The 21,924-nt window shown below is 26.0% G+C and overlaps 4 protein-coding genes and 1 long non-coding RNA gene across 7 annotated transcripts; 2 read left to right on the top strand and 3 right to left on the bottom strand.

Moving 5' to 3' along the window:
- Positions 1-2,373: 2,373 nt before the first annotated feature.
- LOC122534903 (structure-specific endonuclease subunit slx1) lies at positions 2,374-3,817 on the bottom strand. Of its 2 annotated transcripts, XM_043665968.1 has the most exons (4): positions 3,491-3,817; positions 3,216-3,281; positions 3,066-3,117; positions 2,374-2,980 (listed from the first exon to the last, which is right to left on the bottom strand). In XM_043665968.1, the coding sequence occupies exons 1-4, from the start codon at positions 3,574-3,576 to the stop codon at positions 2,438-2,440; spliced, it is 747 nt and encodes a 248-aa protein (XP_043521903.1). In that variant the 5' UTR covers positions 3,577-3,817; the 3' UTR covers positions 2,374-2,437. The 2 variants fall into 2 exon arrangements, with proteins under 2 accessions (XP_043521903.1, XP_043521902.1); XM_043665967.1 differs by lacking the exon at positions 3,491-3,817 and having other exon boundaries at positions 3,216-3,466.
- A 558-nt stretch (positions 3,818-4,375) lies between these two features.
- LOC122534902 (protein NipSnap) lies at positions 4,376-6,223 on the top strand. Its single transcript, XM_043665966.1, has 5 exons — positions 4,376-4,714; positions 4,836-5,018; positions 5,232-5,400; positions 5,474-5,741; positions 5,873-6,223. Exons 1-5 carry the CDS (start codon positions 4,632-4,634, stop codon positions 6,019-6,021), a joined length of 852 nt encoding a protein of 283 aa, XP_043521901.1. The 5' UTR covers positions 4,376-4,631; the 3' UTR covers positions 6,022-6,223.
- Positions 6,224-12,430: 6,207 nt separating this feature from the next.
- LOC122534898 (serine/threonine-protein kinase Tao) lies at positions 12,431-18,585 on the bottom strand. 2 transcript variants are annotated; one of them, XM_043665962.1, is made up of 12 exons: positions 18,243-18,585; positions 16,905-17,339; positions 16,426-16,774; positions 16,142-16,317; positions 15,852-16,014; positions 15,418-15,770; positions 15,100-15,345; positions 14,753-14,980; positions 14,343-14,582; positions 13,966-14,223; positions 13,516-13,772; positions 12,431-13,290 (listed from the first exon to the last, which is right to left on the bottom strand). In XM_043665962.1, the coding sequence occupies exons 2-12, from the start codon at positions 17,208-17,210 to the stop codon at positions 13,170-13,172; spliced, it is 2,697 nt and encodes an 898-aa protein (XP_043521897.1). In that variant the 5' UTR covers positions 17,211-17,339; positions 18,243-18,585; the 3' UTR covers positions 12,431-13,169. The 2 variants fall into 2 exon arrangements, with proteins under 2 accessions (XP_043521897.1, XP_043521898.1); XM_043665963.1 differs by having other exon boundaries at positions 16,905-17,335.
- On the top strand, positions 17,587-18,698 carry LOC122534899. The gene is made up of 2 exons (XR_006308013.1): positions 17,587-17,733; positions 17,896-18,698. It is a non-coding gene; the product is annotated as an uncharacterized LOC122534899 (long non-coding RNA).
- A 264-nt stretch (positions 18,699-18,962) lies between these two features.
- Positions 18,963-21,760, bottom strand: LOC122534895 (vacuolar protein sorting-associated protein 33A). Its single transcript, XM_043665953.1, has 8 exons — positions 21,647-21,760; positions 21,299-21,495; positions 20,724-21,208; positions 20,486-20,606; positions 20,270-20,430; positions 19,675-20,205; positions 19,484-19,606; positions 18,963-19,400 (listed from the first exon to the last, which is right to left on the bottom strand). Exons 1-8 carry the CDS (start codon positions 21,749-21,751, stop codon positions 19,312-19,314), a joined length of 1,812 nt encoding a protein of 603 aa, XP_043521888.1. The 5' UTR covers positions 21,752-21,760; the 3' UTR covers positions 18,963-19,311.
- Positions 21,761-21,924: the final 164 nt, after the last annotated feature.

Genomic DNA, 21,924 nt, shown 5'->3' with positions numbered 1-21,924 from the left:
TTACGAACCTAATGCGACGTAATATGTGTTGTTGTCACGAAATTCCACAGCTGAATGACGTCTCGTCGTTCAGTTAAGAAAGTAGTAGGGAATGGAGTGATCCTGTCCGAACAGGCACAATAATTAAGACGAACATAAACATTGTGTTCGTGTTGTTGTTTTTTTACTTCGAATTTCGAGCTTCAAGGCCTTCTACGTTTTGCTTTACTTAAGAACTGAACAATTTCATTATATTATGTAGTAAAATTATTATTTTAACTATTAAATACATACATACATACATACATACATTCTCAATAAATAATTGTTGATACAATTATTGTTAAGAATTACGCAGAATGAAGTTAAAATATCAAGAAATAATAGAATTGTATGTGTAAAAACATATAATAAAATATGTATATATATATATATATACAGTATATAACAATGAGTTAGTCAATTACAAGGTTACACTATTTCTACTAGTTAGAATTGAAATTAAATTTTAACATAAAATTATAAATAACTTTTAGCATAATGTTCTATTTAAATGTTTATATGCTATTATCTCTTTGATTGTTAAAAATCATGTGTAATAATTATTTGGTTACTTTAATCCTTTACTTCAAGGGATTAAAAATTATACACTTTTTTGGTAATCTGCCAAATCTCGACAAATTGAAGTCTAATTCAAGTTTTAATTGAAAATGTATGTTTTAATTCAAAAATTCACAACACAAACACAAAGCTAATAGCTATTGATTTAAATTTGTACCCGAGAATTTCTGGATGATTCCACTGAATGACACTTTCTTTTTTACAGATGAAATGTGCTTCCTTCCGCCATTAAAGGTCTCCCGCTTAAAAATCGATTATCGATTACGTTCGAGAATCGTAGGAAGTGTATTGCTTATTTCACCGTTGGAGCGCTGTAATCGCGTTTCACGCAAAATGATAATTTGGAATAAAAAATTAAAAAACCCTGGTCTAAGTCAAATACACAAAATTCATGAGACATTCTTAAAAAAGAAAGAAAATATTCATATATTAGATAAAAAATTGTCAATATTTTAAATTGTTATAATTTCGTGAAAAAAGTTTATAGAACAATTAACTTGATTTTATTTTAAAGAGTAGTTCGTGACTGAATACTGTCATATTCAAATAGACGTATCTAATCAAAAGGTAGTTTGTCAAACGACTTTACAAAAAGACTTCAATATTTAACAATCAAGCATCGATTTCACATACATTCGAAATATAAACTATTATATTGTTAGTTTCAATGCAATTAAAATTTTCTTATATACGTATAGATAAACTATTTTTGTGTTACTTGGCATTGATGACTTGATTTGAGCGAAAGTTGCAGATACGCCCTTTTGTTTCAATACACCAGTATAAAGTTCGTTTCATTTTTGAAACTTTTCGTATGTAGTCGTGACCCAGAGGAAATATCACTAAACAGAAACCGTTAAATCCGGTGGGAATTATCTGTAACAAATAACGATCGTGATTGAATACAAGTATGTAACAATTCTTTTAAATAATGCCCACTATTTTAAATTGTAAATATATTCGATAATAAAACAAGTCTTACCGGTAGCTTTTACTTGACAATTTCTGGATGAGCAGCTCCTTGCTACGTTCTCTGTCACGTTCCCACTTAAAACTAACGGTTTTACGTTACACATCAATACTAGATCGATTATATCGATTATATTTGAAAATCGCAATACGTAATTGCGAAATTCCACCGCTCCGTTGGCGCTGTAGTCTTCACTAATGTTAAAATCATTGCGCGCGCAGTTTTGAAAATATAAAATGCGTAAATTGGAAGAATCAAAGATCAAATTTTTTTTGCCAAGAAAGCTATTTAAGAAGATCAATTTATAATCTTGTAATTGCATTTTTACAATTAGAATTTCTAAGTTTCCTTTCTATATTCCATATGATGTATAAAATACACGTAGAAAGATTTATAAATTCTACTCAATAGATTTCGAATGATTTCATGCCAAAACTAAGAATTATAATAAATTTTACGTTTTTATACGATTAATTTGCATTCTATGTGAATATATTTCGAAGCTAACACTTTTAAATCTATTCACGTTCAATTTTTATCCATGTTTTGTATATAGCTCATGAAAAATTAAATATTTTAACAAATGCTTCTATTTATTCAGCACATAAACAATGAAACTTTGCAAACTTCGTACTTTTAATAAAATTATATTCGAACAAATTTTTATTAACTATAACAAACTGCGTAATATCGCAACAATCTATCTTTAGTTAGTGATAGTAGTTTATTAACTTAATTGTTTATTTACACATGATAAAAATACAACGATGTTTTATTTACAATTGTCTTTTATATATAAAAGATTAAAAATAGTAGTAATTAAATAATCGTAAAACTGTAGACAATTAAAAAAATTCAAATAATATGTTAAGTACAATCTTCATCGCTAGAAGAAAGTTCTTGTAAATTTTCATAACAACCAATCTTTTTCCTGATTAAGTCCCCCCATAAAACATTGGTATTACAAACAGGACAAACACCTTCAATTGGTAAAATCATATTATCTTTACAAAATAATTGTGCTAAACAAATTAAATGAGCTACTAATGAACAGCTAGGTTTTATGCAGCTAACTGCTTCTTTCTCTTCTAAAAGTGCATTACAAATAAAACAGATTATAGACAATTTATCTAGTGTTTCTACTATATCATTTGTTTTTTTAATCTTTTTGGAAATTACTCTTCCATGACATATAGGCATGTGCATTGGCGCTGAAACATAACTAGAATACTTGTCGAAAAATTCATAATCTATCCAACGAATTGTTAAAGGTAAACGACACCAAGGTCCAACTTTTAACATTTCCGACAGAACTAATAAGCAAAATTCAAACACTCTCTGCTGTGATTTCTTCTTAGGTACATGTTTCAAACGCCGACTAACATGAGGATGTTGCCAAGCCCATTCAAACTAGAAATAAAGATAAGTTCCAGATACAAAAATAATTGATTAAAATAGTACATAGTTGTTTTTTTATGAAATTGAATAAACGTACTCTAAGTGCAGCTGTACTACTTGGAAAGCCATGTATAATTAACACCATATTCCTAAAAAAAAAAACAAATTATTTTTTATTAGAAAATTATATACAATTGACACAACAAAAAGTAATGTACTTTACGGTCTTTAATAATTATTTAATTACCACGGTCCTCTATTACTTGTTTTCCATGCACCTCCATGCTTTTTTCCAGCATTATGTTTTTTAAGTCTACGACAAGGATCAACTGTATATCCTATATATGTTCTTCCTTTGTATTTTGGATTCATACAATATAACAAATATACGCCATAAAAGTGCTCTATAACTTCTGCATCTCCCATTTTTTAATTCATTAATACAATGCATTAAATTACACAACACTACATTAAATTTGAATAATAACTTTAATATATCATAATAATAATAAAAAAATAAACATAAGAATACAACAAATGTTTGATATCACATCAAAAGGAAAAAATTTAATCATCGTTTTACTAACTATTAACTCATTATTGTTCATTAATATAATTATAAATCAATATAACTGACAATATTATTGTTTAACCTAATACTTATCCCATGTAAAGAATTCGAATTAACCTAACCTAATCCAAACTTTTCAAGGTTAGGATTATACATAACGTTATGGGTTGTACATCAACGTCAAAAATAATGTTATCAAAAGAAAATAAATATAATGATTAGCAATGAAGACCTATGACATATCATGATATATTACTACACAGATTTAAAAAAGATATGTATATGTTAAAAAAATTGTTTAAGTAACACAAATAAAAATCTGTTAGTTTACAATTAACATTCTAATAATATTACAATTAATAAATAATATCTATCGATATATGTATTATTTATTTCTTTTGAAAATAAATGAATGTATTTGCAATGTGAACAAAAATTTACAATATTACAATATTTTTAGTACATTTCCTCAAATTAATACGGAGTATGTAATATTTATTACATAAATATTAAATTTTAAAAAAATTTTTTTATGTAATATTTATCGCATGAATACTAAATTTTGTAATTGATACTTACTATTTACAAATTCTTTCATTTTTAAACACTGACTTATATTTTCATTCTTTTATTTTTTCCATCTTTCAAAAAATCTAAATTACATTCATCTTATCTTACAGAAGTTGAAATTGCAATATTTCAATTGCAATATGCTAATTTTCTTTTCGTGTCAAATATCATTATTGCAAATTATTACATCTAGCTTCATCAGGAAAGATAAATTCGAATGAAAGTATTTTGACGTCATTACTGCAACAAGAATAAAATATTTTTTTTAAAAGACGCAAGCGCTGTGACACTAAATTCCACAGTTTATCAGACAAGTGTATTTTTCACTGTTATAAGTATTATTTCACGTGAGGAGAAGAAATCGCGGATGGAGATAAATAAGAGTAGACCAACAGTACCGATCGGTTTCTCCGAGAATGTAATTGAAAGCGCCGCGTATTTAGTTGCAGCACTGTCGAAATTGGGCTTTAATCTTGATTGGATGCAAACCAGAAGAGATCTGTACGTGAGGATCCAGTAAGAATGGCTGCCGTTCTGAGAAGATTCAAAGCCACACAGATCACGGTGATCGGCAATACTAAACTACCGTCATTTATTACCAGCCGGTAGGCGATCACGACTGCAATCTTGAGGAGGCCTTTTTTCATATGTTTCGTGTATAGTCTACGCGAGCTAGTATCTAAACGGCGGCTTTTTAGGGCAATAGCCACATCGTGTGTGTTGTAGATTTTTTGCAAGGTCATCGATCCGACAGGATATCAACGAAGGATGGATAAACAAGCTTTTCGTAAGAAAAATCGAGCCAACCAAAGAATCTCATTCAAGGATGCTGTCAGATAAAGGAGTTATTTACGCCTTGCACACGCACAATATTCGACCTGATTCCACTGATAAATATTTGGCCAATTAGTAAGTGAACTTTATTTATATTTTTTGTCCTTAGTGTCAAGTAATTAAATCGCAATCACATTTAGAAACATGCACAAAAATTCTTTCCAAATACATTTCTGAAGTTTCAAAAAAATATTAGATTTTGTTTATGTCGCAGAATTGGCATGCACAGAGAATTATTTATATTAGGAAAATTATATTGGGACATGTTTGTATTTTGGGATATTACAGTGAAGAAATTGTTAACATTATAAACACCAAGAAGTCTGAACTGAAATTGGAACTTGTTGGTTCGTGGACTGTCTTGGCTGGTGATATCGATCAAGCTTTACATCTGTGGCGGTATTCTGGTGGTTATGATAGCGTTGATCGCACACAAGTTGAGTTGTGTAAAGACAAAGTATGGGAATTAAAAATATATATTTATAAAATAAATATTCTACATGATATTATATAATGCTGTTTCCTTTTAGGCATATCAACAGTTATTCAAAGAGAATGGCAATTATCTGCGATCACGTTACTTACAATATTTATTGGCATTTAGTTATTGGCCTCCTCTTACAAAACGAAATGGTTCAAATATATATGAAATACGTAGTTATAGACTACAGCCTGGTACTATGATAGAATGGGGTAATAACTGGGCAAAAGCTATCAATTATAGACGTAACAACAATGAACCATTCGCTGGCTTCTTTTCACAAATTGGTAGACTATATAATGTCCATCATATTTGGTGTAGGTGTCAATGTTAATATTTTCTGTTTATTTCTCATGTATTAAATTAACAATATAAACTACATGATACATATATATATTTATTTTTTATATGTTTATGTTTAAATATACAAAGCTATATTAATTTTTAGGTTACAAAAATCTCCAAGCACGAATGGAAACTCGTGAGAGTGCATGGAGATCTCCAGGATGGGATGAATGTGTTGCATATACTGTACCATTAATCAGAGAAACATATTCTCGTATATTAAGTCCAACTAGCTTTTCGCCAACAAAATAAAATTTTATATTTACAGATCTTTGCATTTGTATAATACAATTTATTCTTTTTATTTACATAATGTAAAAATATTTGTTATATTACACATTACGTTTATAACTGTATAAAATAAGCGCTCAATATGAAATTAATTGTAGCATTTTGTTGTATTGCAATTACTAAAATGTATTTTAATAAAATTTGAACTTCTTTGTTACTCTAACACTTTATGATATATTTTTATTGTCAATTTAAATATATTTATACATTGATGAATATATTGATCGTTGTACTTTTGAAAATTTATATCTCTTTTACTAAAATTATTTCTTACTAGTTATTCATTTAAATAGTTCATAATAAAAAAGATGGGAAGGTTACAAAATACAAATAATTATCAAACATCTTTTACTTTTATTATATAATCAATATATCAAGTTTGATCAATTTGAACTGTTTAAACATATCTTTCTCTCTAGTTGTATGATTTAAAGAATATATTAATTTACATACATTACAAAATAAAAACGGAAATTATGACAAATAAAGATTAATTACAGGTCTTACTTGCATTTTATGTTTAATTTTACTATATTTTCCTGATAAAGATATTAGTAGTTATCTGTAAAGTTATTAACTTTATTAATTAAACTTTATAAATATATATATGATATAAAATAATAATTGTCATTGTAATATCAAATATTGTTGATAATTAGACTATTTTACATTAGAAAAAAATGTTTTACATGAGCACATTTTGTATTCTCCTATTCATTAATGCAATTAGTGGTTAATAAAATATTTCAGTGTTGCTTAAACTTTTATTATATTGTTTTTTAAAACAATATTGTTTTTATTTTATATAATATTTATTATATTGTTTTTTACTTCTCTTTAATGTGTCAAATGTGGAAGATAAAGATGTACGTAAAGATATCATTATGTACGTTATTTTTAAACATATTTTTTAAAAATATAAAGCCAATGAAATGAGATTATCTTATGATCTACAACGTACATTTTATTAAAAGTCATTACATTAACATTGTATGAAATATTATATAATACAAAAATTTAATTTGTTTAAATTGTTTTTAAAAATTTTTATGATTCGTGTAGCATTATTTTTATAATGCTGATACGTTTCAAAAATAGAAAAAGTAAAACATGAAATGAAATTCAAATTACATACAGCATATTTTTTTACAATAAAGAATGGCGCAACATTGGAGGACTTGAATGTTCAATGGCATTGAAAATAGAAAGAAAATATCTTCAGAACACAGAAATAAATATCAATGAAATCTTTATAAGAATATTTACAATATACAAATATATATACAAGATATTGACAAAAATATATTGCTTTATAAAAGAGAATAAAATAAGTCAAAGTAAAATTCTGTATCAGTATAAAAATTTTAACATTTAATTATTCAATGTCAAGTAATTTTTATATCAACATTCTATATCATTATATCAGACAATTTTATCTTAATTAATTGATTTTAATTTTAAAAATTAAAAATAAATTTAATATGTAAAATATTTATCAGAATAACAATTTTAGATTTTGTTCAAAAGAATATAAGTAATATTATTTAATATCTTTAAAAAAAATATAAACTGTTAAAAATGAAATAACGAGATTAAAAAATATTTTCAAATAATGTAGCTTTAAATTCCGAATTAAATGATAATCTACAAATTTCATTGCCTTGCACAAAATTTATTTTTATTTAAAAAAATTTGAAAAGATTTGAAAAAATTATTATTTATAAAATTGTCTTCATTAATCTTCATTTTAATGTTACAGTTAAATTATTAACCCAATGAACTTCAACACTTTCTCTTATCTTTTAAATAATTAAAGACATTATAATACATCAGTATCATATAATACATAATCATTTGATATAGAATGATTTTATTAAAATTAAAATTATTAAAATTTAATTTTTGATATTGTGCAAAATCTATTAAAACCTATTAAATCAATAATAACGTTTTGCAATTTGTTAGTTTTATATTATATCTATTATAATATTTCATATTAAGACTGTAATATCAATGTAAAAAGCTTAACTATATTATTGATAACTAATGATCAAATTGACTACTAATGATCAAATTATTAAAAATTATATTTGACAGTGTAATTTGATTCTTATGAATTAAAATTCTAATAAAAATCAGCATTTATATAATAATATTACAAATACATTATGCATACATTTTCAGTAAATAGAAGATGAAATAACTTTATATAATATAATATTAGAAGTTTAATTGATTATTTAGTGAAAGACAGATTGGTAATTTATCATTCCTCCACTAATATTTGTAATTTTTATTGACAATTTATACTACCAACTCTGCATACAATTTTATTTTTTTAATCACATAAAGTGTACAAATATTGCCACAAAATCTCTCCTAAATCTCCGCCTATGTGTGTTCTGAAGTGTTTTTCTATATTATGAAATTTGATCAATTCTTAAACAATGAATATATTCCTCATATTACATTATACATTTTTTCATGTTAAAAAATACCACTACTAAAAAATAAAATTATTATCTAGTTAAAGCCAAAAGTTATATATGATAGATGTTAGAATATTCACGTTTATTACTTAACAAAAGCAATATTTTTTTTATTAGTTTTATTATAATATAAAAATAATGCTTAAATCTCTTTTTTCTTTTTCAAATTGATTTGAAAAAATATACATTTTAGTACAATATTAGTAATATACTATGATAAACTAAAAAATCACACATGGATGGAAATAGGTGAGAAAGAAACTAATCAAATATTTATATTGATTACAAGTATTAATTAGTAATTGATAACTGATATGCCACGCCTATATTTGATTGGCTATCTTGTATATCACCTTTTAAATTCAAATTACCAAGTTAATAGCTTTGGAGAATTCAATAAATTCTATTATACTAAATCTTATTTTTCATAATTAAAGTTCAATTTCAAAATGTTACATATAGTAAATGAATATTTACAAAATGCTAGTAACAACAAAAAGTATTCTAAATTTAGCAATTTTTTTATAATAATAGTCACATGGCCAAAAAGTCACGTTTCTTTCTTCAATATATACATACAATCAGGCTTGTAGAGAATCCGTGTGACATTAAAAAAAGATAATTAAGAAATAATAACGTTAATATTAATAATTAAAATTTTTATAATAATTAAAATATGTGTCATATTATTTGCTTATTTTATATAAAATTTTAATTAAAATAATATGATCTATATATATATTTCTCAAAATTTCATATTAATTCAAATTCAATATTAGTTTTATAATATTATTTTAAATAAAATACAAAAAATTCTTTATTTACAATTTTATAATCATTAATTTTATTTAAAAAAAATATATATATATTAATCCTTTTATGCAATCCATAATTATATACACTTTCGACTTTTTGACAAACTATAAAATTTGAAATCATTAAAGAATAAACTTTTGTTAGTACTTTAACTTCTAATACAATTTTTAAATTATCATTAGCTACATGTAATTTTGTTATTAAATTTTTTGTTCCTATGTATATTATTATAAGTCATGGATAATTCAAAATATATAAATTTTAACTTTAAGTTCAATAAAGCATAAAATCATTTCCTTCTTGTTCACTCCCTTAATTTGGTACAATTGTTATAAATCCATATATAAATATGAAATTTTTTGAAGTTTAAATTCTCTATATTTTTCATGAATTGTAGTCCTATAAAAAAATCAAATAACAATATTTTACATACAATATAACTTTCATGTTAAAATTACAATTTGAATTTCTTTTAACTATATAAAATAGAAAAATTATTCTAAGAATAAATCTAGTAATCAAATTTATTAACATAATATTAAAGTAATTTATCTTAAATAAAATGTATTTATAACATAAATTACAATGTAAAGATATTTCTTTATAAATCTATAATAATAATTTTATGAAAAGATATATGGATTGCCTATGGACTAGGATTGAAATGTTATGACTTATTTTATTTACTCGGATATATAACACGGATGTCTCTATTAGTCTGAATTATTTATTACCAATTATATCAATTCATTAAAAGACTCTACTGTATTCATGTATTCTCCTAAGAGTAGTTAAAAGAAAAATTTATACGAGATACTAGTATGTAATGCTACATGCTTTGTAATGCTCTTGCAATTAATGCTACATTTTTTCTAATGTATAACGTGTGTATATATTTACATATTGTATTATTATAAAAAAATGATCCAGTTGATTGTGACTATTTTCATTTTAAATATTTTGAACACATAAATATATAAATGTTTTTCTTATATTTATTTTGATCATTTTTATTATTATAATTGAACACATTCTTAATTTTTGTAATATATTCTATTTATGTATCCTGGAAGTTTTCTTTTTAAAATAATTGTTATTAATAAATAACATTTTTAATATTGATAAAATATATTAGACAAATATTATTTATCATTTACATTAAACTTTTAATATTGCAAAATATTCTTTAGAAAACAATATAATTGAAAGTATTCACTATTTTAGAATTAAAGTTTTTTATTAATTCAGAATTATTTTTACTCAGAAGAAATATTTTATTATAAAAATAGCTCAAGTTATGTAATATATAAATTGATATATATATATGTAAGTTTTTATTATATTGAAATATTGAATAGGTAACTCAACATGTTATATGTTATACAATTATTATTAAAATAAACATAATTACTAATGAAAATATTATTATTTTCGTTATTTACATTATAGGGAAGATATCATTAATAGTATTTATAATCAATTAAATATTATTAAATAGAATAGTCACAATCATCCGAACTCGGAGTCAATATTTTGCGAAAATGAAGATACATATATGCATATATATAAAACAGAAAAAGTACATGGAAATGTATTAAACGGAAAAAAGAAAAAAAATTAGATGCTACAATATAAAGTACAATATTGGGATGTGTACTGGATGAAAATTTTGGACAATTACAACAAAATATAATATAATATAACTGAAATGTTAATAATAGAAGCAACAATAATACTATTATAATCACCAATGAAAGAAGTTTTTATTGAAAACTGGAAAATTAATATAAAAAATTTGTGATGCTAAAAGTAACATACAAGCTAAAATAATATTTGAAAATTCATTTTGGCAAGAAAAAATATATATAATTTAATAAATTCAAATTTAATTTAATAAGATCAAGAAAAATCAAATGGGTCGTTAAGTGTAACAACAAATGTTACACTTATTTTTATATTACTATTAATATATCATTTATAATAATAATATATTAATAATAATTTCATTGGTAAATATTATTTTATACAAATGCTTAAATTAAATTGAATTATGTGCTAAGAAATATTTATAAAATAATATTGTTTACATCACATATATTTTATTTGATCTATTGAAATATCAGAAACATATGTATAATCAAAGAAACCTGGCACGTTCTATTTTTTTCTGAATATAATAAGAAATTTGTTATTGTAAGAAAAATATTTATTTCTAATATGTTATTTGTATACATATATAGCATTATATGTATACTTGGGTACTTAAAAAACACCATTTAAATTATTTTCTATTTTTTTTCTTTTTTAGTTTGGAAATAGAAAGAAATTTTGAAAATAGAAAATAAATATTTAATTATTTTTGTTTTTTTGATTCAAAATTTGTGAACTAATCTCACTACATTACAAAATTCTAATTAGACAATACTAATTCCATGTTAATCATTAAATTTTTATAAATAATTTGAAAATATAATTATAAGATTAAAATAACAGTATTATGTTTCCAAAACATATAGTTGAAAATATTTATAAAACTTTTAAATATGACATTTATTTAACACATTGTTTTTTCTCTAAAAAATGCAAACATTATTAAATAAATTTAGATATTCTTCAATGTAAAATTCCTTATTTTTTATATCAAATATATAATAATATGATGTTTTAAAAAATATGCATTATGTATTTAATAAAAGAAACCAATGTAAACCAATTATGTAAACACTTTTCACAATTCCATATGCAATAATATTAAATTAAAGTCAAAAAAATATATTTCAATGTTGAAAGGAATTTGAAGTGGACACCATCATATTTTGGTAATTCAACAATAATTTTATTATCAATTTAATTTTTGATATTGACATTCCTTAGTAATGTAAAACAAATTGTATAAAACAGTAAAAAAATGTCTTTCAATTTTAGAAATTAATTTTTCATTGAAATAACAAATATTATCTATTATGAATGCATTATTATAACTACAACATAAGATATTGTAACTAAATTTTTTCATTAGTTTGTCACTTTGTAAATATCTTAATTGCATTAAAAATGCAATTAAATAAATAAATCGACTCACTCAGTTTTTATTAAATCAGACTAAGTGTCATTGAAAGCTTGAAATAAGGTTTTCAAAGGTCAACACATGCAATTATCAGTAAGATTATTTAATACTAGACTCCGATAAGTTAAAATCTTACCGAAAATATTATTCCTGTGTTGTTCTTATTTCAAATCTTCAATCAGTCAAAATCAAATACATAATAATTCGAGCATTATGATTATACTGTTTTTTCTGTTTTTATTATAATTGCAAGATATTGATAAATAAATGTCTCTAAACATTTTCTGTAGTCGCATATAAAATTTTCTGTATGCTATAATAGCTGGCTTATTTTAAGCCCAAGAACATTAAGATTTATTTTTCAGTATAGTAGATGAGACTGATACTTAAAAGATTTTTCCTTTTTTAATCCTATTTAGTTCACAAGATATTTGGATATGGTTAATAAATATTACAACGTTGCAAAAAGCATCTAAGTTCTTCTTCAATATGAAGCTCTCTTTCCAGATAGATCACATTGACATATTTTGATAATTAAAAAATATGCTGTTACATTAATTTCAGTCCAATACACATTCCCAACCCTAACAAACCTCCTAGGTTTGGGTCGATGCATATAACGAGCCAACTTTTGCTATGTATGTAAATCATTGAATTAAACATCGGTAGGCTCGTTATGCATTCACTACAGGCAAACGTACATACATACATATTCTATTAATTGATTATGATTAAAATTAAAGACTATTAGGGGGGAAGGATGTAGAACTATTACTATGAGCCAGACTTAACATTGAGCCACTAAAGCTTTCATCGTCTGGATAAGATTCTTTTGATGCCTCAGCTATCGCCAGAGCACTGCAATAATTTGAAGAAAAAATGTATATAGGCACATCTACAATATTTCTTTTTAAAGTTCTTAAATCTATTTTTCTATTTTATAAAATGGCAATGAGTGATTAGCTTAATATAAATTTAATTACTTAAAAAAAGAAATGTAGAAATGAACAATTAAAACATTTTTCTATCCTGTTAACATTTATGACATTTAATCGAATAAAAACTAAATTATAAATTACATACCTGAATCCTATTCTTGCACTTTCCTCATCAAATTGTTGTAATTCACGTTCCTGTCTTTCATGTAATAAACGTATTCGCTCACTACGTTCACGAAGGAATTCCTGAGTTTCAAGTTCCATTTTTTGTTCAAGCAAAGCTCGTCTAACTGATACTCGATCTTCTAATTCACGACGTTCTCTATTTCTTTGCGCTTCAGCTTGCATTTTATTCTTAGATTGATACGCCATTAAAATTTCCAATTCATAATTCAATCTTTCCTATAAAACACATAAAAAATAATGATTAGATTTATAATGGTTTGATTCTAATACTTATAGTATATTTATTTTAAGTGTCATTTAAATTAAGTTCTAAAATTATAACATAAATTCCTTTTTATATTCAAACAAGAACTTTTGAAGAAAAAGTTTTTAAAATCTAGTAACTTTTTAAATAAATGCAGTATTTTACCTTGAGATTATGGCATTCAACTTCTTGTGATTCATCTAAACGTATACTTTGTTTCTGGAGCATTTCAGCAATACTTTGTTCATATTGATCACCCAATAATGCTAACTTCCTTCTTTGTTCTTCTTTTAATTTTTTGATAACAGTTTTTTGTTCTTCTTTAGCCGTTGTTTGTAATATTTGAGTTTTTAATGCCTTGTATTGTCGTGTTTGTATTTTACATGTTTCTCTAAATTGTTTTCGAATTTGCATTTCTTTTTGCTAAAAATAATAAAAAAAGATAAAAAACTTTATAAATGATTTAAAATTTATTTAATAATTTTTCAATGCTGTATACATTACGATTTCTAAATTTTAAAAGATTAAGGTCTATTACTTACTTTAAGACTCTTAGGCTGTTGTTTGAGTTCCAATGCGTGTTTTTTACGTAAATCACGTTCAGATCTTTGCATATAATCTTGCTGATTAGAAAGTTCTGTACCATGTTGTCGATGAACTTGATCTTCTCTAAGAGTATGGACAGCTCTTTGTTGCCTATATTCAAGTTCTTGTGTTTTTTCATGATGTCGTAATAACATATTATGTGCTTGTTCTAACTGTTGTTGTCTCTTATTTAATTCCTGTATAATAGAAATATATTTAGAATATAAAAAATATTTTAAAAAATATATTTACATATTTTATATATACATATTTTAAAAAATGTCTTTAAAAATGAATAACGCCGTTGATAAAAAAATTAAAAAAAAAAAGTTATTCATACCAAATAAAGAAAAAATACAATACTAACTTCTCGAAGTAGTTCTTGTTCCAAACTATGGAAAACAAGTAACTTTTTTCTACGGAATTTACGAATTTCGAGATCAAGATATTCTCTTTGCCCTCTTGCAAGCCGTTGCTCTTCTTGCGCTTCCATTTGTCGTAAATTGTCTTTATGACTCTGAAGTGTAGCGTCTCGTTGTCGCTTCGGCGTAACTTCATCTTGAGATAATTCCTTTTTCCATCTTTCTTTGTAAACCTTGAAAAAGAAAATCCCTAATCATAAAATATTATCAAGGAAGCATGAAGCTAACTTTTTCGAATTTGTTTAAATAAAATATAATAATTACATGTAATACGTAATATTCATTTTCTTACTTTGTAATCTTTCTTTTGTTGAGCTTCCAGTGCTTTGCGATCTGCTTCCTGTCTGCTTGTAATTTCTTTGTGAAGTTTTTTCTCAGCATTTTGGTTTTGTTTAAGTTTACGTTCTAATTCTTGCAAATGCCTCAATTGAAGTTTTTCCAATTCTTTACTAAACTGTTGTAAAAGAGTTTCATATTCTTTATCTAGTAATTGTTTATGGGATTCCATTTCCATTTTACAACGTTCTTCTAACTTTACCTATTTAAATAATTATGAACATGTTATTGAATAAAAATTATATAATATTTGAACACTCAAATTAACACTTACCAAAGCACCTTGATGCTCTCGTCTCATTCGTTTATATCCACTCATTTGTTCATGCATTTCTTCTTGCATATGTTCTTTTTGTTGTTTAGTTACAATTGATGTTGTCCTAATTGTTGCAAAATTATTGGCACCATGTTCAAGAAGATTGGCAGTGATACCGCCTGCTGACAGATTATGTCTATTTCGTACAGATCCCATGGAATAATCGTTTGTTGTATCAGTATTTGGCAGTGGCAGGCTATTGGTGGAGGAACTTTGAGAGCTTGCAGAAACACCCATTGAATGAATTGAATGCTCCGAGGTAATTGAATTGCTCTTGCTACTATCACCACCTGTTTGTTCATCAGGGGTATCTATGAAACACAAATAAAAATATAAATATAAAAGAACTGAATACAATTTCAAATGAAATTTTAATTGAAAATTTAATATACCATCAGCATCACCAACTGTACTTTCAGTCTCACCAGTATCAATCATTAAGATCTTCTTCATTTTCCGATAATTTAAATTATCCAATTCTCTAACAGCAGCTTTTGTTCTCTGAATTAGGTCTATTAAAACTTGCGGAGAACGTGTTCTGGTGACAAATTGATGCTGTAAAATTGAAAGCCTATAAGAAAACAACTAACTAAACTACAGTATATCTATTTATATGAAACTTGTAAAGCAGTACAAAATTTATATACTGCGGACAAAATAAAAATTTCTGTAAAAGACTCACTGATAACAGTTTACCAGAGGCTGGCCTTTCAGTTGGACTTTTAGTTAGACACACTTCAACGAAGTGACGAAAAACATCTGACCAATCTGGAGAATTTAAAGTTGGTGTGTCATTCTGAGCAATATGATACAGAGCACTCATAGCATTCATATTAAAATAAGGTGGTTTCCGCTCCGCTGAAATTACAATGAATATTTCCATGATGCAATAAATATTTTGGTATAATTTTAAATGATTTGAAATGAAAATAGATTAATATAATAATTAAATAAACATTTTGGTACCTAATTCAATACATGTTATCCCCAAAGACCATACATCCACTTTTCCATCGTATTGTCCTTCATCCATAGCTAATATCACTTCTGGTGCCATCCAATAAGGAGTTCCTACAAAGCTATTTGCTGGACACTTTATGCTCGCTGATCCAAAATCTGCCAATTTTACTGTACCATTTTCAGTAAGTAAAATATTTCCAGCCTTGACATCGCGATGGATTCTTCCAAGAGAATGAAGATAATGCAAACCACGTAGCACACCTTCACAAATTGCAGCTATTTCATCTTCTTTTAATGGTCTCTTATGAACTTCAATAATGTCTGATGCTGAACCAAGGCAATATTCCATTACCAACTACAATTAATTTACAAAATTTATCATCAACAATTAAGAAAATGAATTTAATTGAAATTAATTATGAATATATATTTATGAATATATTTATTTAAAATATTAATTAAAATAATTCTAAAAAAATATATACCCAGGCAGTGTGGTCCCTGAGATAACAGCCCTTATATTCTATTGTATTAGGATGGTTAAGTTGTCTAAGAAATCGAATTTCTTTCAAGATATCCTGCCACTTTTCGACAGTTTGTTTTCCCACGTATGACATTTTTTTGATAGCAACAATTTCTTTGGTAACCAAATATCGTGCATAATAAACAGCCCCAAAACTGCCATGCCCGATTTCACGTAAGTCTTCAAATATTTTCTCCGGATCATTTTTTTCAAATAATTCAGCAATCTCTGGGTCCTTAAGGCTACCAGGCCTTGGAACAGCTGGCATAGTAAAATATTAATAATTAAATAGCCAAGGCCTATTTTAGACACTATTAGACGTCTTTCAATCTTTTATCTTAAATTTTATAATGTTACTTAATCCTCTGTCAGTCCATTCCAAAATTTAACATTCTATCTGTGAAAAAAGACAAATTATATCAGTAACTTCGATAATTAATAATTAAGAACTAATTTATTTTATAGTATAAATTTACTTAGAAAGAATGAAAGAGAGACAGAGAAATTATCTTTAATCTCATTTAGTATTAAATTATAACTCATATAAAATATAACAAATAAAATGAACAAAATAAAATTAATTGATATTTCTATAAACTTATATAATATGAATTGAATTGTTTTTCGCTAAATAAATACGCGTGTAACGTATAACTATGTGCCCTATGATGCACAGTGATTTGCATACCTTCATTTTACATTTCGCCTAATTTAATTTTTTATAATACATTAACAGCAGTAAGTCTCTTAATAAGCTCGATAGCAAACAAATGTTCAACAAATACAAATACGTAAGTTTATAGAATACAATTAAAGATATTTTTTTCACTATGAAATGTATTCCTGTGTAATTAAAATGTGCTTGACACTTATCACGAGGTCCTCGATACGAAACACACCATTCTATCCGTGGTAACTCATTTGACTTGAATAAATATCATATGTTTTTAAAGGGAAGATCCGCAAAGAAGATCGAATTGAATACTACCAATAGTACGTGAAACTCTTAGGAAGCAAGCATTTTGGCGAAAGGAATCAAAATAATAGTAAAACTGGGGTTGGTAAGTAAAGAAGGCGGTCGAGTGAAATTCGCAGGAGGTAGAAATGCGGGCGTAAGGAGGGTTGGGTCTCTGACTCGAAGCAATCGCGTCAGATTGGTCCCGCAAATACAGTAGAGGGATATTGTCGGTGTAGCCAAAAAGGCTTGCCGTGTTTGGATGTACGACATCGTAGTCAGATCTCGGTATATCAACTGAAATTTATCAAAAACTCCGGCAACAGAGAAAAAATTGATATTCACCTCCAAAATGGCGAAGGAGCAGGCACAGAAGCATGCGCGCAGCTCCAAGCACTCTCTTCAGGCGGAGCACCTCTTTTTCCTGAACTTGGCCGATCCTTCGAGCATATTAAGATCCGAGGATCACAATTTTTTGTTGTGCAAACGCACCGCACCCCGGAAAAGTACACGCCTCGTACGTGTCACGCACGTACGCACACACGCGCGAGACGCGACAATCCGCGGTAACGCAACAATACGGCACCCACTATCAGTCGGACACACGAGAATTCGCAAACTTTTTGACGCCTTTTCGTCTAGTCTGGGTATACTCTACACAGCAGGCGAATTCTCCGACGACGGTGAGTGGCGCTCTACGTTGGTCAAGTACTAAACTAGAAAATATTACCGGTAACAAAGAGCTACTTTTTTACCAATTTTACTGAATAAAGCAACATTGATAAAAAAGAAAAATTGAAATATGCAATGTTTGACGTTATTTGAATTTTATAAATTCAATATAAATAAGAAATAAAAAGTAGAATTTGATTATAATACAATTTTATCTTTGACACTTTTCATTTTAGGTATGTAAGAAAATATATTTTATAAATTACTTATTTTATAGTTTTTCTTTTACAAATAACATATATGTTTTACATAATTTATACACATATGTGAATAAAATTATTTGTCAAAATAAAACTTAATACTTTACATACATTTAAAAATTTGGGAATTTTTAAAAAATTTTACTATGCTATAAAGATTTGATTTAGTCCAATCTGCAATACAAGAAAAGTTATTAATATTTATTTGTATTACATACGATTATATCTAATTTACATATTATACAAAAAGTGATTTTTTTAGCTGTAAATATGTAATTTGATATATGTGAATAATGCAAAGAAATGCTTATAAAAAACTTCTATAGGCATAAATTAATAATTTTATCACATTGTACATGTATTACTGTACTTTCTTAGGAGATGTGCCTATTAGAGGAATTTACACATATTTTCAAAAAATATGTATCAATATCACGTAATCAGCAATTTACATCACACATAAAATATTCAATTTTGTTTGATTATACATTTTCCAGGTTTTCCATTAACGACATTAAGAATGTGTTTCCATTTATTAGTTTCGTAGTGCAGATAACAAATTCTACGTTTACTGAAAATAGAAATTTTTCTCAAAATATATTATATATTAATTGTAAAGTTTCAATAATACAATAGATTTATGATATTACTTACAATCTTCTTGTTGAGATAGAAATCTCAGCGCCGAAATTTCTGCAAATGTACATCCTCCAATAAAGAAAACCATTATTAACTTTGGTGGTTCTGAATTAGAGTCTTCGCTAGTAATAGAATTTCCTAAAAAAATTATTTTATATATCACTTACAATGTAACCGAAAACATTTTTTTTACATCTATTTCTTACTTTTTCCAGATGATGATATATTAATAGTAGGACCCGGTAATAATCCCATAACATCATTTAAACCTTGCCAGCCATTTGGTTGTACAAGCTGCTCTGCTAGTCGAACACTTAGTGGTGCATATATAGAATGAACATAACTAATGTCTTTTGGTGTAATTTCACTTTCATCTTCAACAGTAAGTCTTAGTGTTTTTCGTAAAACTGCATACTGACGCGCAGATTGTTGTTGTTTTAATAATCCGGCTTTTTCTAAATTTAATATAGTTGGTAAATTATGATATCCATACGTGTGTATTATTTCTCTTTTATAATAATCCAATAATTTTGGTTTAAGTCCAGAATTTGTTAAAGATTGTATACAAAGAAGCCGTAAAACTTTTAAAAGTGGTTGTTGTTGTACTATCATATCTTCTATAAAGGTGTTTGGTTTATCTGTATCGATACAATTCAACAACTCTTGCTCTATTTGCAGTGATTCTAAAAAACTACTAGAATCTGTTACTTCTTTTATCATCTCTGCTATTGTTGTATCTAAGAATGAAATAAAAATGAGTATACAAAATTGATCACATTTAAATAGTTAAAATAAACTTACGTTTTGCTAATGATTGCTTAGTAGCCAACATATGTGGTAATCGAGCTATAAATTGTTTAATTTCTTGAACACTTTTATCTCCATGTCTTTCATCGAATTGTGATGAAATAACTTTAGCTTTTTTACTAAGGACAGGTCCTACTCCATTAAAATTTTTATCTCTATAATTAAAAAAACTTTGTAAAACATATTATATTAAAATATAAAAATACTCACCTAATTTCCGCAAATAATTCCTCTCCAGAATTTAATATAATTTGTTCTTTTTCATTAAGTGACATTGTTGTTGGGGAGTCTTGAGAATCGTGAAATTTTCTTGCTGGTAGTTGTACAGCATCTAAAATCATAACAATTATATACAATAAGCAATTAATAACAAATTATAATCAAACTACATATGAAATATTTTGTTATAAGATATACTAAAATTTAAAAAAGGTAAAGAATACTCAACTATATCTTATTCCAAAAATTTCATCTATTAATCCTTCATATGTTAATTGTGTAACTAAAGGTGAAAGTAAATCTACAGAACGGTCTATTAATAACAAATGTTCTATAGTAGATGATTGAATCAATGTTGTTTTATTCTCATCTTCTTCTCTATTCAATCTTTCCAATAATTTCCAAACTTTACTAGCAGCAGGTCCTCTTCCAGTAACTTTTGGAATTTTTCCATATAATCTTTGCAATCCATGAATAGCTTGTGCAACTTGATATAAGCAAGTAGGATCATTTTCTAAATGAAATTCCTTAAATGATCCACTAAGTTCCATGGAAAGGAGATCATTATCAAAAGGGAATAAGTCACATTTAAATTCTTCTATTAATGTGAAACTACCAAAAACACCACGATTTTGTAATTTTTTTTGACAAAGAAGACTTTTCCTTGGTACAAAAAACAAGTGAAATTCTTTGCGTGGTCTTTTTCCTTCTTCTCTACAAATTAGTTGTTACATAAGTTTCATCTTATCATTCATTTATTATCTTATTAAAATTTAAAATACATTTTTTTTATTTTGCACATACCCATGAATATTTTCAGCAATTAAATCCATAAGTCCTAACTGAGGTCTAGTTATGAATATTATATTAACAATGTTTGCTGGTATTGTCAAACTTCCACCACATAAAGGATACATTTTGACAACATCATGTTCTTCAAGCAAACTGTATTTTGCAACAAGACCAATTGGTCCTTCAAGAGATTGATCCCATATAATTGCCTGATGAAATATTGTTAGAAATATTAATTAAATTATAAATAAAACTCATTTCTAATTAATTTTATTTATTAAAATAGCAATCCATAACAATAACAATAGTATTTATCAATATATACATTATTGAAAAATTTGAAAGGTTATTTGTCAATACCTTTGTACCATCACATTTTTCAAGCAAACAGAGTAACTGTTTCCTTGCTTGTTTTTGTATAATTCCCACATTCAAACGTCCTGTTGATAAATGTGCCGATGACATGTCTTTAATTTAAAATTTTACCCACGACTATTCAACATAGACCAACTTCTGTCACTTTTGTATATTACTATAAATCTAGCTATCAGTGTTACCAATGTTATCTTGAAATTTCTTTTGAAATATACATAAAGATTTTCTATACAAATATATATAATTTTTTTGCATGTTTTTAC

This window comes from Frieseomelitta varia, unplaced genomic scaffold, assembly GCF_011392965.1.
Source record: "Frieseomelitta varia isolate USP_RPSP 00005682 unplaced genomic scaffold, Fvar_1.2 scaffold_648, whole genome shotgun sequence".
NCBI classification, from domain to species: domain Eukaryota; kingdom Metazoa; phylum Arthropoda; class Insecta; order Hymenoptera; family Apidae; genus Frieseomelitta; species Frieseomelitta varia.
This window is presented reverse-complemented; position numbering and strand designations above follow the sequence as displayed.